The sequence below is a fragment of the Xenopus laevis genome, chromosome 9_10L, assembly GCF_017654675.1.
Source record: "Xenopus laevis strain J_2021 chromosome 9_10L, Xenopus_laevis_v10.1, whole genome shotgun sequence".
NCBI lineage: Eukaryota > Metazoa > Chordata > Amphibia > Anura > Pipidae > Xenopus > Xenopus laevis.
This window is the reverse complement of record NC_054387.1, coordinates 123,964,163-123,984,293: the sequence shown is the minus strand read 5'-3', so window position 1 is coordinate 123,984,293 and position 20,131 is coordinate 123,964,163. Positions and strand designations below refer to the sequence as shown.

The following is a 20,131-nucleotide window of genomic DNA, read 5'->3' as shown; positions in this document are numbered from 1 at the left end:
CCCACAGGCAGTTTGTAATTGCCTCCAGCTGCGTACCTGCCCCTCAAGAACTAATTGCCTTCAGCAGTATATCAGCCCCACAGGCAACGAGTTATTACCTCCACCAGTAAATCTGCCCCACAAGAACAAATTGCCTCTAAAAGTGTGTTAACCCCACAAGAAGTGATTGCCTTTAGCAGTATGTCTGCTCCCCCAAGTAGTGAATTATTAGGTAGCCATTTTTGTATTTGCCCAAAATACGTGTATACATTTTTCAAGCAGTGTCTTGTGCTAAACGTGTGTCTATCGTTCACTGTAATGTGCTGGAACTGCACAACTGCCTCAACTGAGGCTCAGTCCCAACAAACTCAGGCCAAGTCAGTAAGGAAACCTGTGCCATGACTGAGCACTCTCACTTCAGGAGTACCTGATAGGGGCCTGCTTTGTGTGCTGCAGGGTTCCTGCCTGTCCCTTTCCCCTGTGCCCCACTCTGCTCCACTCTCTTTCTCTGGGAACATCTGTTTCTCAGGTAGAAGAAGAATAAAATCTGTTTAAAAGCATCTTGGCACGCAGCCCACCATCCTCCTCCCCTCCAGCTCCCGAGGCCTTCCTCCCACTCACAGGCTCAGGAGACACACCGAGGCAGGGGGATGCCTTCTTGTGCCAAGCTTGGTGGGGAGGGGAGGCGACAGATGAGCCGAAATAGAGGCAAAAAATGAACCCTCACCCTCCCTTCCTTAGTCCTTCCTTTCCCAAAGCCCGGGAGAACATCCAAGTGTTGTTCTCTAAACAGGCAGGTCCAGGCACGTCCACTCCCACCCACTATCAATACCTATTGATGTGTATGGAAAGTATTTTTCCCCAGCATTTCATTTGTGGGGGACTTAAACTTGCAGGTAAGGGAATAACAGTCAAGTCTAATAACCCATAACAACCAATAACATGATGGCTTTCAAACTGTGAATGTTTGCAGCCAGTGGGCCTCTTTTGCTACAATTTTCCCTTGTCAGAGCCTTGATGTTCTTCATCCAACTTAATCGGAATTTGTAACACTAGGGGATTTCCTGGTACGGATGAGAAAGAGGCTACAATAACATAGAGGTTACGTGAGGAGTTCCTGGCATCAAAGCCGTTCTGCCTTGAATTATATAATTTTCCTTGCGTGCAACTGCGTTTTGATTTACCGGTTTAGTTGTATCATGTGACACTTATAGATAAAATGATGGGTTGGAGCCTTTAGTAAAACACTTAATATTACATCTGAGTGTGTTTGCCCTCAATGACTCAGCTTGGTCAATTGGCACGTCTGCTGACTTGCTGTTGGTGACCATGATTCTGGGTTCACTGGCCAAACAAAGTGCAGGAAGTTACAGTCAAAATCACATGACTATATATTCCCCATCAGACCTAAGCCCATGGGCACACTTAACATAGGCTCTACTACATCCCTCCGTGGATGGTTGGAGGATAGGCCAGGTGGCAACCCTACTGGAGCTTTCAATCATTAGCACCATTACGTAATAAAAACCATTCCCTTTGTGTTCATGTACATGACCAATGCTATACCAGTTACTGTCATCATCTAATAATAAAACTATCAAAGAACAGCATAGTTAGTTATTCGTGTTCTTACCATCTACTCTGGAATCTGAGATCTGCAGCTTTGCTTGACCAGACTCTTCAGCAAATCTGGAGACAGGAGTCTCCTCAACAGATTCTTCCCTATGACTCTCCACTGATACATCACTTTGAGGCTCATTCTGTAAAAAGTAGTTATGAGGAGACACTCCATTTCTAGATTCTTCTATGACTCTCTGGGTTTGTACGACTTCCTGCTGGCAGGAGATAGATGCTGAAGGCCCGTACCCTGGTAGCCTTGTAGGGAAAGACTTCTTTCCATGTGAAGCAGCATCCTTGACATTGGGTTCACAATCTGCTATGCAAAGCAACGACTTTTCATTAGCTGTGTTGGTCTGGACATTTGAATTCTGAAGCGGGACTCTATCTGAATTACCAAAAGAGTGGGCTCTCTGCATCATGGATCTGAGTCTATCAGATGATACCTCTGTTTTTTTCCCAGGTTGGCTCAGATCTGTTTCTCGGGGGAGTGACTGTGAAGAAAACCGAGAGCCAGCGAACTGTGATCTCTGAGAAGTTGGCGTTATTCTCTCAGCCGGAGGTCTTCCAAAAGACGGCATTTGGGAGTGACCCTTGGAAATTGCTTCTGTTTTCTCCTTTGTTCCTTGTGGAACTTGGCCTGAATTACCATGTAGATTGACTCTTAGTTGTGTCCTTGGTAATGGTCTTGTTACCTGTTCAGGAGCAGATCCATTAGAAGGCTTGACTATTGAACCTTGAAGGCTACCTGGAACTTTCTGAAGAGTGGCTGGTTGCAATGGACCAAAGACCGGAGATGGTGATGGTGAATATCTCAAACTGCAGTTGATTGGAGCATCAGTAGGTGGTGAGGAAGAGGATGAAGAAGAGGAAAATGATGGCTCCCTACTGATTGGTTTGGTTCCTCTTGAGAGTGGCCTCTTGTAATCTGGGGTAGGAGAGCTCCATCCCTCTGAGGGTGGATATCCTGCATCTGGAGATGGCACCAGATCTGGGACATTGTCCTCAGCAATATGAAGGTCCAGAGAAGGGAGAGAGCTGTGGTTGTTGGTTGTCACAGGTACCAGTCGAACCCCAGGTCTTTCAACTTCTGAATGAAAAACGCTGCCATGGGAAGAGAACTTTTTTAGTACTGGGCTCAAAGTATTGTTGACGGTCATCACAGAGTCATGCTGATCAAGTGCGGTCTGTGTACGCAGCTGATGAAAAGGTTTTGTAGCAGGTGGGCACTCCAAGCTGGAAGTGGAGCTGTGGAGGCTCTCGCTGTCACTGCCATGACCAGAGGAAGAAAACCCACTTGGGTTGAGTCGCGTTTGGAAGGAAGAAACTCTGTTAAGGCTTTGCCCTGTGCTTCCATTGCTTCTGGCCATCTGCATGGTTCCATGGTTAAAGGACAAGCTACTAGTAATTCGGGTCTTGAGAACTGGACTTTGGGCAGGACTGGAACTGATGCTGATACGTGACTGGTAGACAGGTTGTTGCCGACCAGAAGATATTCTATTGTCCCCATTGCTTGTCCGTATAATGCCAGCTTGGCTGGGACTGAAGGGTGAGGTGAGGGGAGATGTTGGTGAGAAAACAGGAGTGTCATCTACATCCTCTATATCAAAGGACCTTTTCAGGGCTGTTGTAAGAAAGAGAAAATAAATCAGGCATTGATAATAATTGGCAGCTTGATAATTATACCTTCCATACATGCAATAAAGGGGACGTACTAACACATCAGAGTGAAATGCTCATATCTAACCTATTCTTAATCTATAATATTGGCTTTATTACTATGTTCTACTCATCTACTAACTATGAAAGCATGAAGGCAACAGTAATTTAGCCACCAGGAGGAACTCTGTTTTGTTGTAAGTTGGCTATATGTAGTCAGACTTGCCCTCCATGAGACCAGCAGTCAATCACACAACCAAATGGCCTTCTATGCTTATACCAGGACTTTTAGTGATGATGTCCCATTATGATCTACATCCATAAAAGCATTGTTAGAATTCTGTTCCATGGAAAATATTACTTAAATATTGATTTATGAGAAAATGCATAATGTTATATTTCACAAACACCCATTTCTTATGTAACCTTAACATAATAAATATCTGAATTTTTGAAAAGCATGAAACAGGAGGGTGATATAGACAAGCTGTTTGTTGACAGTGTCTTGAGATCTACTGATCACCAGCTAAAGGTCTACTGGTAGATCCCCATCTAATTTTGGGCACCCCCGAAATATACCAATATGATCAATGACAGAAAACAACAGGATCTAAGAGAAGAAAGTGTATGAGAGAAAAAAAACTGGATGGAAAAAGACAAAATAGGGATAAAAGCTGAAGGAAAGACAGAAAAGGAAAAATAAGGTGCATAATCCCTGGTCTAGTTCAGCCCTCCAAAGGATATTTATATCGCCCAGATTAACCAAAGAGCCACGTAGGTAAGCATGATAAAAGATAAATGTAATACACATCAGCCACAGATAACCTGTAATATATATCCTATAAGCCAGTGATCCCCAACATGTTGCTCACCAACCTCTTGGGTGTTGCTCCCAGTGGCCTCAAAGCAGGTGATTATTTTTGAATTCCAGGCTTTGAGTCAAGTTTTGGTTGCATAAAAACCAGGGTGCTGCCAAACAGACGCTCCTGTAGGCTGCCAGTCTACATAGGGACTACCAAATGTCCAACCATGCTTGTGCTGCTCCCCAACTATTTTTACATCTGAATGTTGCTCACGGGTAAAAAAGGTTGGGGACCCCTGCTATAATTGTTGCTTATTATTGCCCCTAGTTATCCCCAATATTAATGCTGACAATTGTGTATTGCATGAAATAATGCAACTCATGGATATTAGAAGTTACCTCTGCGTTTTACAACCTGCTTCTTCCTTGGCCATTTTCATGGTCAGGAGCCTCCTTGCAGACTTCTAATACACTTATTTGTTACACTAGAGGCGGGTAGGCTACTTGTTCGTCATGAGGCTTTCATTTGACAACTGTAGGATAAAGACGCTGATTTGTTCAGCCTGCAGTAGCCTCTATAATCCTCCAGTTATGGCAGTTTGAGTTTTCAGTGAAGAGATGACTGGCTCAGTTCATGCCTAAGGCACATGCTTTCCACAGGAAGCACCTCTGTGGCGCCCAAGAATGGATTTTGTATTGAGGATTAGCCATATGCACAGCAGACGTGATGCCCATGATAATGCTCACCGCTGAATGCTTAATGGAGCTTAAATTAAGCTTGAAGTTAAACCTCCCATATAATGATAAGGGGGGGGGGGGATAAATGCTATACCATCCCATTAAAAGCATACCCCAATTAAATCCACATGTTGCATGGCTGATTAGCAATCGTCTAAGATGCATTATTACACATTAATTTTTAGGATTCAAGGCTCCTTCAACCCCTGCAAGTGCGATTTCTTAGCACGTGCCAAGATTTTATGCTCCCACACACATCATCCTTATGAAATTAATTCCATATAAGGTTTTCTCTTTGGAGGGTCTCGGAGCCAAACCTTGCACAGTGACACTGTAATTGTGAATAAAAACTCAAGGCACTATCTATGTGCCAGTCCTAGAACTGGAACAGCTGGAACTGAAGAGGAGCATTACACTAGCCAGGCCTGGACTGGCAATCTCTGGGATCGGGCAAGTGCCCGTTGGGCCGCTTGCTTTAAAATGTAAATGGGCCGCTCACCTAAAAATGAAAATTAGGTCTGTCTTAAATATGTAAATAAGCTGTCAATAACAGCCAGCCACAGTTAAAGCTGGACATAGATGTAAAGATCTTTAAAAGATCTTTTTGTTATCGTGAGACCACGATTATTTTGAAACGGTTGTTTAAATGTACGATTTGTCCATCCACTAAAAATACCGTTGCGATAGAAACTACGGTAAAATATTTGCTACAGGGGCCAGTTCTAGCACATAGGATGTATAATATTGCTGGAGATTTTATGGTAATGGAATCTTAAAATACTGTATCTATTAATAAACACAAGTTCTAGTTAACCTTGGAGTTGGAAATATATATCATGCTTTGCATGCGCATGAATACATGGGCTGCTTCGATACTTTTGCCAGGGCTGCTTTTTCCTCCTAGTCCGGCCCTGACACTAGTGCACTAATGGTGCATAAGAACACGTATGACTGCCCTGATACATGTATGACTAGCTCCATTCTCCACCATCTACACGAGCAGTCACAAACCCTTAAAGCTCTCTCTGTTGGCCGCACAGGGCACATCTCTCATCACCCTCAGCCTGTTTGCTGTCTGCACTCCGACAAAAACACTTTCATCTCTAGGTGTGAGATTCGACTGGCCAAGTGCCATCCCACCGCTCTCCAGCTGTTTTTAAGTGGCAAATCTCTTCAACTGCCTCAGTAGAAAGGGAAATATAGTACTACATTAACCCTATGACAGCTGGATGGAGGTCAGACTAGGACCAAAATCCTGCAATGTCATCTTGAAAGTTTGGAAAATGTTGATATAGACCTGACGTGCCATTTGTAAAGGCTCCCATACACGGGCGATAAAAGCTGCCGATTCAGACTGAGTGGGCAGCTAATTGGCCTGTGTGTGGGGCCATCCAACGGGCTTCCCCGATCGATATCTGGCAGAAAGTCAGGCAGATCTTGATTGGCAGGTTAAAAAATCCTGTTGGATTGCGGTCGCATCTGTGTGGCTATGCGGTCCCGCGATCTGACCGTCTGTATCGGATCCACGATCCGCGATATCGGATGTAGGCATATTGGAGAGAGATCCGCTCGTTTAGCGATCTCTACATGTATGGGCACCTTAAGACAAGCCTTCTTTTCTGTAAGAACATCTGGCCTCCGGCAGCAGTGGGGTTAAATAGAGCGAGCTCCTAATGAGCGCAGGATGGGCTTGGTGAGAAATTAGACTCCAAGCAGCTCCGGAAGCAAAAAAAAGATGAAATGAGTCAATTGAATGCAAGAGCCCAAAACTGTGTGCCTTGGGGGTAACAAAGACATATGGCTGCCAGGTCTCTCCAGGAATCAACAACTGAGATTTAGGCTCAGAATACAGAGGTCCTAAAGTGTTAACCCCTTTGCTAGCATGCTACAAACCAAGCAGAATTCCGTTTAGTGCGCAAGTCCCACAACATTCTCCCCATTGTGTCTGAGATTTGGGGTTATAGAATAGTAATACTACAAGTGGCTGCTTTGTAACTCGCACTTTACTCTCAATTTATGTTCTAGATATGTTCTATATATTTCATTCTTTTCACATTCAAGGCCTCCCACATCTGTGAGACTTGCCACCCCCCCACTCCACAAGTTGGCGCTCTGTTCCCCTATTGCATCCCATTTAATGTGGAGAACGGGCTTTAATTACAGGAGCAAGCTAGATTTGTCCATGGGCAGAAAAGCCTTGTGACATCATGACATCATTAGCGACATCACTAGTAAATGTTTTCGGTGGAGAATCTCCCATGCCATGACTTCTGCACACTTCCCAATATCAATGGGAGCTGCTGAAAGCTGTCACCGCAGTTTCACTCATTTATCAACACTGAGCAAAGTTGCCCATGGGCAGTTTCCCATGGCAACCAATAATGATTAGCCTTTTCAAGCCAGCTGCAAGTAGAACAATGAATGCAACAATCTGATTGGTTGCCATGGGTTATTGCCCATGGGAAAATTTGCCCAGTGTTGATAAATGACCCCCAGTGTTCCCTGATGTGATCTAATGACACCCACCCAACCGGCTGAAGCTCTTGGGGACACTGCTCCAAATAAAGAAACAGTGCTGCCACTTCTAGATATTCCCATTTCTACATGTGAGCAGGAGCAGCCATATTGCTTGCTCAACAAAAGCATCAGTATCACAAGTTTAGGAGCAGTGAGGGACACGTTAAACATTACACTGATGGTCCTCATGGTGACCCATTTCAACAGGCAATGCCCTGGTCAAGATGCTCCATCTAAGCAGGCACCCCCTGCAGTGTTATGTTATTTTGGGGTCACTGACCCCATCTAAAAACAAATGCTCTGTAAGGCTACAAATGCATTGTTATTGCTACTTTTTATTACTAATCTTTCTGTTTAGTCCCTCTCCTATTCATATTCCAGTCTCTTACTCAAATCAGTGCATGGTTGCTAGAGTAATTAGTTGCCCGGCGATCGTCTCTTCTTCGGGGCGACTAATCTCCCCAAACTGCCTCCAGCCGGCTAAAAGGTAAATAGCCAGCGGGATGGCACTCTGAGCGCTTTATTTTACGAAGTCACCCAAAGTTTCCTCGAGAGGCAACTTCGGAAAACAGAGTGCACCGATTGCCCACCGGGCGATTTACATTCTAGCCGACAAGAGCCAGTTTGGGGAGATTAATCGCCCGAAGAAAAGACGATCGCCGGGCGACTAATTCTCCCCGAATCTGAGCATGTGCCCTTAGCATGTTATAGAATGGTGCATTGTAAGAAACTTTTCAACTGGTTTTTATTATTTATTTTTTTATAGTTTTTTAATCATTTGCCTTCTTCTTCTGACTCTTTCCAGCTTTCAAATGGGGGTCACTGACCCCATCTAAAAAACAAATGCTCTGTAAGGCTACAAATGTTTTGTTATTGTTATTTTTATTACTTGTCTTTCCATTCAGGGCTCTCCCATTCATATTCCAGTCTCTTATTCATATCAATGCATGGTTGCTAGGGGAATTTGGATCCTAGCAACCAGATGGCTGAAATTGCAAACTGGAGAGCTGCTGAATAGAAAGCTAAATAACTCAAAAAATGCAAATAGTAAAAAATAAAAAACCAAATGCAAATTGTTTTAGAATATCCCTCTCTACATCATACTGAAAGTTAATTTAAGGGTGAACAACCCCTTTAATGTGCAGTGCATCCCTCAACCAAGAATAAGAAGGTGCAATAAGGGTCTTTTTTTAATACTTTGATTAAATGTGGTTGTAACCTCCACTGTGCGTCATGGTTTAGGGCAGCCCCAGATCTGAAGGGCCCAATACATGCAAAGGGCCATTGATTTTTGTTTCTACTACTTTTGATTGGTTGCCATGAATCAAAGTTTCTCCAATCCCCTGCAAACCATAACTCTAAGGGTGGTGATTTGGTCCCCAAGGTGGCCAATGGACATATCAGAAGGTTTTCATTAGCCTGCAGCTTTCTCCAATAACTTGCTCTTTGGGGGGGGGGTGGGAGGAGCAGGTCAGTACTTTCCCAGCAGGACCATCCAATGAACTTGCTACAGGTCAGGACCACCAAGACACCATGGAGAACTTTAAACCTTTTGACTTAGGACACTAAATCTTTAAATCCACAGTTATTATTGCCACTATAGGGTTATAATGTTGCCACCATGTGGCTCCTACTTGAGCCTTTTTAACTGGCAGTGGGTTACCAGGATGCAGCACTGCAGGCTACCCTGCTACTAACTACTTAAAGGAACAGTAACATCAAAAAATGACAATATAATGCAGTGTTGCCCTTCACTGGTAAACCTTATTTGCTTCAGAAACACAACTATAGTTTATATAAACAAGCTGCTGTGTAGCCATGGGGCAGCCATTCAAGCACAGGATACACAGTAGGTAACAGATAAGTACTACTATAGTTTATATAAACAAGCTGCTGTGTAGCCATGGGGCAGCCATTCAAGCACAGGACACACAGTAGATAACAGATACTTTCTGTAGAATCCCATTGTATACTACATAATTTATCAGTTTTTTGCCTTGTATCATGTGCCTTTCTCCTTTTTCAGCTTTGAATGGCTACCCCATGGCTTTATAAATTCTATAGTAGTACTTATCTGTTATCTACTGTGTATCCTGTGCTTGAATGGCTGCCCCCATGGCTACACAGCAGCTTGTTTATATAAACTATAGTAGTACTTATCTGTTATCTACTGTGTATCCTGTGCTTGAATGTCTGCGCCATGGCTACACAGCAGCTTGTTTATATAAACTATAGTAGTACTTATCTGTTATCTACTGTGTATCCCGTGCTTGAATGTCTGCGCCAAGGCTACACAGCAGCTTGTTTATATAAACTATAGTAGTACTTATCTGTTATCTACTGTGGATCCTGTGCTTGAGTGGCTGCCCCCATGACTACACAGCAGCTTGTTTATATAAACTATAGTAGTACTTATCTGTTATCTACTGTGTATCTCGTGCTTGAATGTCTGCCCCATGGCTACACAGCAGCTTGTTTATATAAACTATAGTAGTACTTATCTGTTACCTACTGTGTATCCTGTGCTTAAATGGCTGCCCCCATGGCTACACAGCAGCTTGTTTATATAAACTATAGTAGTACTTATCTGTTATCTACTGTGGATCCTGTGCTTGAATGTCTGCCCCATGGCTACACAGCAGCTTGTTTTTATAAAGTATTGTAGTCTTTCTAAAGCAAATACACCAGTTTTACCAGTGTAGGGCACCAGTACATTATATTGTCATTGCTCTAAAACACTTATATTTTGGTGTTACTGTTCCTTTAAGGGATGATCCCCCCCCCCAGTTTGTAGACCATCCTGAAAGCCCCTAGGATGTTGGACATATGGTCAGTCAGCTGCCCCCCCCTTTCCCTGGCTTCCATATGTGGGATACTTAATAACAGCAAAAGGAAGGAGCAGGTTACGACTGACCTTATTAGACCCTGTTAAGTTATTTGAAAAGGGTAAAAGAAACAAGTTAATTATACGTTTGGCACAAAGCCGCTATCCTGGGACTCCTCAGGGCTGGTGGTACAGAGAATAGGGCCCCGGGCACTTAAAGGAATAACATGAGCCCTCAACAGTCAAAAAAAGTTCAAATATCCCAAGCTATGGACCTCCAGCTGTTGTTGAACTACAACGCCCAGCACCTTTGGATGCAAGGCTGCTGGGAGTTATAGCTTAACATGAAACAGAGAGTGGGAATTTTGAGATCTCTACCATGAATACAAAAATATGATAGTGATATGAGTTTCTAGCAATTACAAAGCCGACGGAGACATGAAGGGTCACAAAAGCAGTAAGGGGCAATGCTCCATGCAATGGGCAAAGTGCAAAAAAAAAAAAAAAAAAAAAAGGAGGATGGTTCACACTGCATGGGGCATTGTAAATGAGCCCTGTGGACAGTCTCTAGAAAGCAAATAATCAGTGCAATTGCAGATAATCAATCAGGCCCAAGAATACATGACTCACATGTGACTCATTCAGTAACGCCCTGATAAAAGGAGGTCACTCACCACCATTTTTTTTATATAAATGAGGGAAAAAATGCAGGAGGAGAAAGCAAGAACTGAAGGAGATCCCTGTACCTAGTGTGTCTCCTTTGAGTTAACTTAGAATGATGCAGAGAGTGATATTCTGAGACAATTTGCAATTGGTCTAAATTTTTTATTATTTAAGATTTTGAGTTATTTACCTTTTTATTCAGCAGCTCTCCGGTTTACAATTTCAGCAATCTGGTTGCTAGGATACAAATTCCCCTAGCAACCATGCACGGATTTGAATAAGAGACTGGAATATGAATAGGAGAGGCCTGAATAGAAAGATGAGTAATAAAAAGTAGCAACAACAATACATTTGTAGCCTAAAAGTCCCTATAGACGCAAAGATTTTTCTTAGGTGAACGACCGATTTCAGACCAATCTGTCAAATAATCGTGAGGTTAGTGGGAATTGAACGATCATGCATCTAACGATTTTTCATCCGACATCTGTCAGAAAATTGATCGGCCAGGTTAAAAGATTTTCATCGGTCACAGTAAAATCTATTGTCCAATTGTTTGCAGGGCCAAGCAAGCAGCTCCTCTCAGTTTTACTGGCAATATCGCTTGAAATGGTCTTTTGGACAAATCGTACATTTAAACGATCATTGCAACATAAGCTTGGTCTAACGATAACTAAAAGATTTTTTAAAAATCTTTACATCTATGGCCAGCTTTACAGAGCATTTGTTTTTAAGATGGGGTCAGTGAACCCCATTTGAAAGTTGAAAAGAGTCAGTAGAATAAGGCAAATAATTAAAAAAATTAAAAAAATAAATAATGAAGACCACTTGAAAACTTACTTCGAACTAGCTATTTTATAGCAGAATGGACTGCAAACCCACACACTCAGATTCGGGGAGATTTAGTCGCCTGGTGATAAATCTCCTCTTCTTCAGGGCGACTAATCTCCCTGAACTGCCTCCCGTTGGCTAGAATCTAGACGGGATGTCACTCGGATCGCTTCATTTTCTGAAGTCGGCTGAAGTTTCCTCGTGAGGCAACTTTACATTCTATTTACATTCTAGCAGACGGGAGGCAGTTTGGAGAGATTAGTCGCCCTGAAGATGAGATTTGTCGCTGGGGGACTGATCTCCCTGAATCTGAGTGTGTGTCTCTGCCCTTAGAGCAACTGGTTGGGGGGAGAAGACTTCAACTCCATATCCCACCCTAATTGCTCTTCTAGATAAGCTTTTAGGTGTCTCTAGGAGCAGGATCAGACTGGGACTGCAGGACACCAGGTAAAAACCCGGTGGGGCCCGCTTACCCACACCTACACTTGTCTACTGTCCGTGATGCCCCCTGATCACCCCTCCACCCCGGCCTGAAACTAGAGAACAGGTATGTTTTGGCGACCAGAGGAGGGGGTGGGATGGAAGCTGGGGGGCTTGTAGGGGGGTTGAGGCTGAGGCAGGGGGGCCTGGAGGAGCGGTGTTGCGGAACCCCCAGTAGGCCTCCGACCCTCCAGTCTGACACTGACTAGGATAGTAAATAGATTGACCAGTCCAACAGTTTGAGGACCACTGCTCTATGTAAAGGCCCCCATACACAGGCCGATAAAAGCTGCAGACAGACCGAGTCGGCAGCTTATTGGCCTGTGTGTGGGGCCATCCGACGGGCTTCCCTGATCGATATCTGGCCGAAAGTCGGCCAGATCTCGATCTGGCAGGTTAAAAAAACGCCGTGCGCAATACGACCACCCCTATCGGATCCATTCAATGTGGGCATATCAGGGGGAGAGATCCGCTCGTTTGGCAACATCGCCAAACGAGCAGATCTCTACGTCTATGGCCACCTTTACACATTTGCCCTGGAGCAGGAGTGATGATGTTCTATTATGTTCTACATCCATAAAAGCATTGTTAGTATTTTGTTCCATGGAAAATATTACTTAAATATTGATTTATTATAAAATGTATATTGTTATATCTAACAAACAATAATTTGTTATGTAAAATTAACTTAATAAAAAATCTGAATGAAAAGCATGAAACAGGAGGGTCTTTTAGACAAGCTGTTTGTTGACAGTGTCTTGAGATCTACTGATCACCAGCTAAAGGTCTACTGGTAGATCCCAAAATACCTTTTGGGCACCCCTGCCCTGAAGTTTGGTGCTGTGAAAAAAATACATAGGCCTAAAATCCCAAACTCTCCCCTGACCATTTGGCGCCTGTGAATAATCCAGTCCCAGACCCCCCCCCCCCCTTCATTATGTTTCTTCTTCCCATCTGTTCCTTCATCTCCTCATTCTTATCAGATTGTCTCTCACAAGGGGGGCCAACTCCAGCTGATTATTTATGTAACTATCACGGCCCCCCACTGACTTATTAGCCCGGCTCTTTCTGTGGCTCAGGAGAAGAAAAGGATGTCAGGGGCTCGTCACTGTGTTTGCATTCAGTCTTGTCTGTACCAGAAAAGTCCATAAATCAAGTCATACGTCCCCAGTCCAAACCTTAGTGCAGAGACATTCATATTCGTCAAAATTAGTCGCCTGGCGACAAATCTCCTCTTCTTCGGACGACTAATCTCCCCGAACTGGCTCCTCTGCCTTCCCGACAGCTAGAATGTAAATCGCCTTTAGGATGGCACTTAAAGCGCTTTGTCTTTCCGAAGTCGGCCGAATTCGGAAAACAAAGTGCTGCGAGTGCGGGAAGGCAGTTCGGGGAGATTAGTCGCCCGGGCAACTAATCTCCCTGAATCTGACGGTGTGTCTCTGCCCTAATGAGCCTTTCTATCCTTTTTCATAAGATAATTACAATATATGGCATTTAAAGGAATGGTTTCTTTAAGCATGTTATAGAATGGCTAACTCTGAGCAACTTTTTAGTTGGCCTTTATTGACATTTATTTTTGTTTATCGTTTTTTAATTATTTGCCTTTTTCTTCTGACTCTTTCCAGCTTTCAAATGGGGGTCAGTGACCCCATTAAAAAACAAATGCTCTGTAAGGCTACAAATGTATTGTTATTGCTACTTTTTATTACTCGTCTTTCTATTGATGTTTCTCCTATACATATTCCAGTCTCTTATTCAAATCAATGCATGGTTGCTAGAGTAATTTGTACCCTAGCAACCAGAGTACTGAGATTGCAAACTGGAGAGCTGCTGAATGCAAAAAAGCTAAATGACTCTAAAACCACAAATAATAAAAAATGAATGCCAATTGCAAATTGTCTCAGAATAGTGCTCTCTACATCATACTAATTGTTCATTTAAAGGTCAACAACCCCTTTAAACAACTTCCTCCATTCACATGTACTTTCAACAGAAAGTCCACTGACTCACCTTCAATAAAGATTTCTATTGTTATTTCTGTAGGAAGGTCACTGTTCCCGTCCCCCCCCCTAACAGGAAAAGCCGCCCCGGGTAAACTGCCCCCTGCTGCCTCCCATTGACTTAAAAGGAAAAACCCTGATAGGAAACGTACATTACTGGTACATTTAACCCCTAGTGAATTTTTTTGGGTAGACACAAACCAGTACAGTGTGATTCAAGTCAAATGTGGGATATTCCTGTGACAATTGTTAGCCTTCATATAGCCTACATCAGTCCCTGCCATTTGGTTTAGGAAACTAAAGCCCATGGAAAAAATCCACCCAGAAATTACCTTAAAGGAGTATTAAACCTGTCTTGTAAACATAGGCCCCCTACCCCTTCTGAAATGCAGCTCCAACCATCCTGCTCCCTCCGTATCTGACCAATACAGCAGAGATAGGCAGTGGCGTTGGTGGCTGCCATGTCTGGACGCATCACTTCCTGCCGTTGATTGCTAACTAGGACCATGCACACTGACAGGGACAGGAAGTGACATGACCAAACAGGGAAGCTTGTCAAACTTCAGAGATCAGGGCTGTTTGTGGGATTTGTCTACATGCCAAGGGTTTACTTTTCATCTAAAAATTTATATTTTTACTTCTATATGTTTGTTTTAAGAAGTTTAGTTTAAACTGTACACCCTTCTTTTTTTCTTTTAACTTGATGAAATATTACTGCCTCCCCAAGGAGCTAAATATGTGGCAGCATTTTGGTCAGATCCAGAACACTGACCTCTCCCTGTGCCGTAGGAGACAATAGATGATTAACAGTCATTAAGTGACCCTCTTCACTTGTTGGTGTTGTTTTTCACACCTTCAATTGTGCAGTAACTTTATCTGACATCCTCTGCCTCACCAAATGCTATTCCCAAGGGCTAAACAGTTGCCTGGTACAGTAACTCACAGAAGGCATGGGCTTGACAGGCCCCTGTGGGGACAATTGATGTTCCTGCACTTGCAAGCCCAAAGCCCATCTTTATTTTCTTCATACAATTGAATGTATCTCCTTTAAAGGTGCCTTCTGCATTTTCCAGTTGATGCACGGTCAAAATGGGGATTATTCCTGTGACAATTAAATCACAAAGGTAAACTGTTCAAAATGCATCAAATTTTCCCTCTAGGGCAGGGCAAACCATCATGTTTCAGCTTGTACACCCAGTCATAAACCCAGCACTCTAAAAGGAGTCATTTCCATTCTCTGGTCCGGTACAAACACTGTCTATGTCACACAGGTACATATTTTTTTGACATTCACCTCACAGTCCCCAAACTCAATGCCCATATACTAATATCCCCACTGTTACTATATATGTTACTATATACACCATCTCTCCCTACCATACCTGCTATCCCACAGCCACACTCCCTTCCTTGAGACTATTATCCCACTGTTAATATAGGCACCATCTCTCCCTACTATACCTGTTATCCCACAGTCACACTCCCTTCCCAGAGACTATTATCCCACTGTTACTATAGGCACCATCTCTCCCTACTATACCTGCTATCCCACAGTCACACTCCCTTCCCAGAGACTATTATCCCACTGTTACTATAGACACCATCTCTCCCTACTATACCTGCTATCCCACAGTCACACTCCCTTCCCAGAGACCATTATCCACTGTTACTATAGGCACCATCTCTCCCTACTATACCTGTTATCCCACAGTCACATTCCCTTCCCAGAGACTATTATCCCACTGTTACTATAGACACCATGTCTCCCTACTATACCTGCTATCCCACAGTCACACTCTCTTCCCAGAGACTATTATCCCACTGTTGCTATAGACACCATCTCTCCCTACTATACCTGCTATCCCACAGTCACACTCCCTTCCCAGAGACTATTATCCCACTGTTACTATAGACACCATCTCTCCCTACTATACCTGCTATCCAACAGTCACAGTCTCTTCCCAGAGAGTATTATGTGTGAAGTGTTCTGAAACTACAGATGTTAGAACAGCATTGTATGTAGCAGACAGGTGGTGTTGAAGGCCCCCGGCTCTGTTCAGGGATAGTTTCTCCACCTTGACATAAATCGATCTTTCACACCTCTTTCAAACCAACGGTCTTCTTTATCCAAGATTTGGACATTGCTACTGTATCTTCAAAGGAGTGTCCCCTGTCTTTTAGGGGTATAAAGACAGCTGAGTCTTGCCCTGTAGAGTTCGCCCTCCTATGCTGAGTCATTCGCTTGGTGAGCAGTTGTTTTGTCTCCCCAATGTATAGATCAGTGCAGTCCTGGCTAAACTGGAATGCGGATACCACATTGCCTGGAGACACATAGTAGGTGAAACATAGTCATCCCATATGTAGCTGGAGTGTCGGATTTTTAACAAACACCACGTCCCTCTGTTTTCCAAACCTAGCAACACACAGAGAGAAAAACTGGTACACCCAAAGGATCCAACGCCTAAATAAAAACAAAGCAATGTGGTATACGCAGTCCAGTGTAGTGAGGAGTGCACATATCTATACATTGGGGAGACAAAACAACAACAATCTTCATAGTCATATCCTCATATAGAGCATATGCCTTCTTACAAAGCAAAGGGCATCTTCTAATTGGTCTTCATCCCTGGATAATGATAACCCCCCCCCCCAATTTTCATGTATTCAATCTTGTGTCACCTTCTGAAATAAGCCCCCCCCCAGCAAGGGGTTAATAAGTTCCAGCTGCTGCTGTAAACAGGTTCATTTCAATAAGAAATCATTGTTACTGTGAGAATTTATGCATGGAACTCCAAAAATTACAGAGGCAATTACGGCTGAATGCAAAATCCATTCTGCTTTTGTTTGGAGATTTTACCTGACTGGGGAAGGAATGTTAGAGAAATTCCAGAGCGGTTATTATCCTGCCCTGCGCACCCAGTCTCGCCACGGGGGATGGAAAAGGAACTGCAGAGACGTCAGAAAGGATTTGGGTTACAAAAATCTTTGCCTTTCAATGTCCGGGCTAATTTGCAGGTAGCAGTACATATTCTAGGTATCTGCGAAAAACTCAGAGTTCCCAGACTACAACTGTCAGACTACAATTCCCAGGTTCACTCTTAAAGTCACCGAGGGCCACATATTACCCATCTGGGGGGTTCTAGAAATTCAACAGAGAAGAGACCTTCAGCAGGTCAGGTACAATATGACAGGCCTTGCATACATTGAAGAAATGAGTGCAAGGAATAGAATACCAAAGGTTCTTTATAAAAAGACTCTTGGGAAATTTACAAAATTCAACTAGGGTCTGGTTAGAATGCATATGGGAAGTGATAGGGGCAGCCAGTTCAAGAGACAATACTCCATGTGTAATAAAATGCACAGTTTGCCCAGGTGTCGTACTATAGCAACCAATACACTGTTTGCATTTGAACAGGTGACCAGTAAATGCCACCTGCTGCTATAGATGACTGGACCTATAGAAAACTTTTTATTACAGACCTCAAATGGTATGTAGTTGAGGCAGCTTTATAGAAGCTAGAGAGGGAAAAGCAACCTTTTAATATTGACATTAGACAAATACAAATGGACAATATTACATGAAGGCTCATTTACAAATAATACAGGTACAGTTGCCCATCAGCAGTTAGTTTGGATCAGTATTCCAGTTAGTAAATGCAAGCAAAGGTCTGAATGGTGGTTATGAGCAATGGCATTGGGGCAATTTACCCCCAGTCGTGGCCGTTACAAATACAAATAAAATGAGTAACTGCAATAGTTTCAGTGAAGAATCAAAGTATATACAGGTATGGGACCTGTTATCCAGAATGCTCGGAACTTGGGGTTTTCTGGATAACAGATCTTTCCATAATTTGGATCTTCGCACCTTAAGTCTACTAAAAAAATCATGAAAACATTAAATAAACCCAATAAGCTGGTATTGCCTCCAATAAGGAATAATTATATCATGGTTTGAATCAAGTACAAGGTACTGTTTTTTTGTTACAGAGAAAAAACAAATAATTTTTTAAAATGTGGATTATTTTATTACGATACACAAAAGCCATGAATAGCTTGTAAATTATATCCTTCTAAATGGTGAGTTCTGATGTCATCAATTATAAATGGTGAGTAGTGATATCATTTCTGTCCCATGACTCACTGAAACTTGTGTATTATAATAAAAAAGTACCCCCTGTTGCAAAATATAAGGATATAAGAAGTTACCTCAGAGTTTTATGACCTGTATAAAAAAAAACCTTCGGCCTAGTTTTTATATGGTCATGAAACTCCTCAGTAACTTATAATATCCTAATAATGTACAAGAGGGGGTACGTTAATCACTTTATAATGGAGTCTATGGAAGATGGCCTTTCCATAATTCAGAGTGTTCTGGATAATATATATATATATATATATATATATATATATATATATATATGTATATATAGGTATATATATATATATACCCAACTATATGCTGGTGCACTCAAAAATCCACTGCCTGGGTGCTGGTTAAACCTCCCAGGACTTAGTTTAGTGCAAAAAAATGTATTTTGCACTAAACTGGGAGTGCGGTTCTTTTTTAAATATATATATATATATATTATATTACACAAGAGCCATGAATATCCTGTAAATCAAGGATGTCCAACCTTTTGGCTTCCCTGGGCCACATTGGAAGAAGAAAAATGTTCTGGGGCCACACTCGAAATACACACTAACACTAATGCTAACTTTTGATTTATTTTATTGTAAAAGTAAAGGAAAAGAGGGTATCGTAAACCTAATGGTTGACATTGTTTTTGAGAAACTAATGTATCAATATCTGGTTGAAAGTAGTTGCAATTCTCAGTGAATTCTCAAGGTGCTCATCAAATAATTTGGTTCTGATTTTACTCTTAGTGTGTTCATTCTTGAAAAAAGTTGCTCACAAATGTAGGCGCTGCATATATCCCTGGCATTGCGGGCGATACCGCTGAAGAATGCTTTTTAACTGCTTTTCCTGCTCTAGGAAGCCACACACACCGCACACCCCACGTAAAATTTAAAGCACACATGCACACAATTAGCGACCGCGTACATACGCTCTCTGTGCGTGACATTGCAACATGACGTTTCCTGGATTGGCAGAAGTTCGAGCTGGGCCGCATTCATATCCATCCTGGGCCGCATGTGGCCCTCAGGCTGCAGGTTGGACTACCCTGCTGTAAATTATATAGTCAATAAAGTACCCCCTCTTGTAAAATATAAGGATATTATAAGTTACCGATATTGGCACACATTGACATCTTCTGCAATCGTCTGAAAGCGTTAGTGCAGTGATTGTCGGGGAAATAGGCCCTGAAGCAGAACAAGCAGACACGGCGCATTGAAAACAGAGAATTGTAGAAAAGCTGTATCTTTAGGTTATGAAATGTATGTGGCGCTACCTAAACCCAAACACGGGGAGGGGTGTGAGGTCACGGCAGCCCCTCTTATCCCGTTTTATTACTCGCAACACATTCTCAGCTCTTTCATTAACTGGATGCTATGATCTCATTCTCTGTCTCTCTTCCAAATAACCTCATTCATCAAGTAATGAATTATTATTTCATAAAAACGAAAAAAACAGAGTTTTTGCAGTGAGCTAATGTCACCCGTGAAGCAGAGGGGTCATGCATTGTTTTAACTTGTTACTGCCTGTTTCCTAAACATATTCCATTATCAAGATACATTAAATGAAGGTTACACTTGAACACGGGCTGGTTTACTAACAGGTGCTAAACCGGACACGTGTAGTAAACCAACAGCGTACCCCAACCGTGGTTGGTTGCTGAGTATCTGTGGTGCATTCCTTTAACTTGTTTACAATGTGCACAGCTGTGGTTGGTTGCTAGGATACCATGTGGCAATGTCCTGGCTCTTTTAGCAATATAGACCACTGTGGTTGGTTGCTGAGTTATCATGTGATGATGTCCTTGCTCTCATAGCAATATAGACAACTGTGGTTGGTTGCTAGGCTATCTGATACTAATATTTACATCTGTTGATGGGTGCTGTGTT

General features: G+C 42.7%; 1 protein-coding gene across 1 annotated transcript in view; it reads right to left on the bottom strand.

Annotated features, from left to right (window-relative positions):
* Window positions 1-20,131, bottom strand: part of septin12.L (septin 12 L homeolog) — an 87,599-nt gene that overhangs the window by 37,364 nt on the left and 30,104 nt on the right. Inside the window, exon 2 of the mRNA XM_018236683.2 lies at window positions 1,613-3,220. Coding sequence (XP_018092172.1) covers window positions 1,613-3,220 — 1,608 coding nt within the window. The remainder of the gene's footprint in view (window positions 1-1,612; window positions 3,221-20,131) is intronic.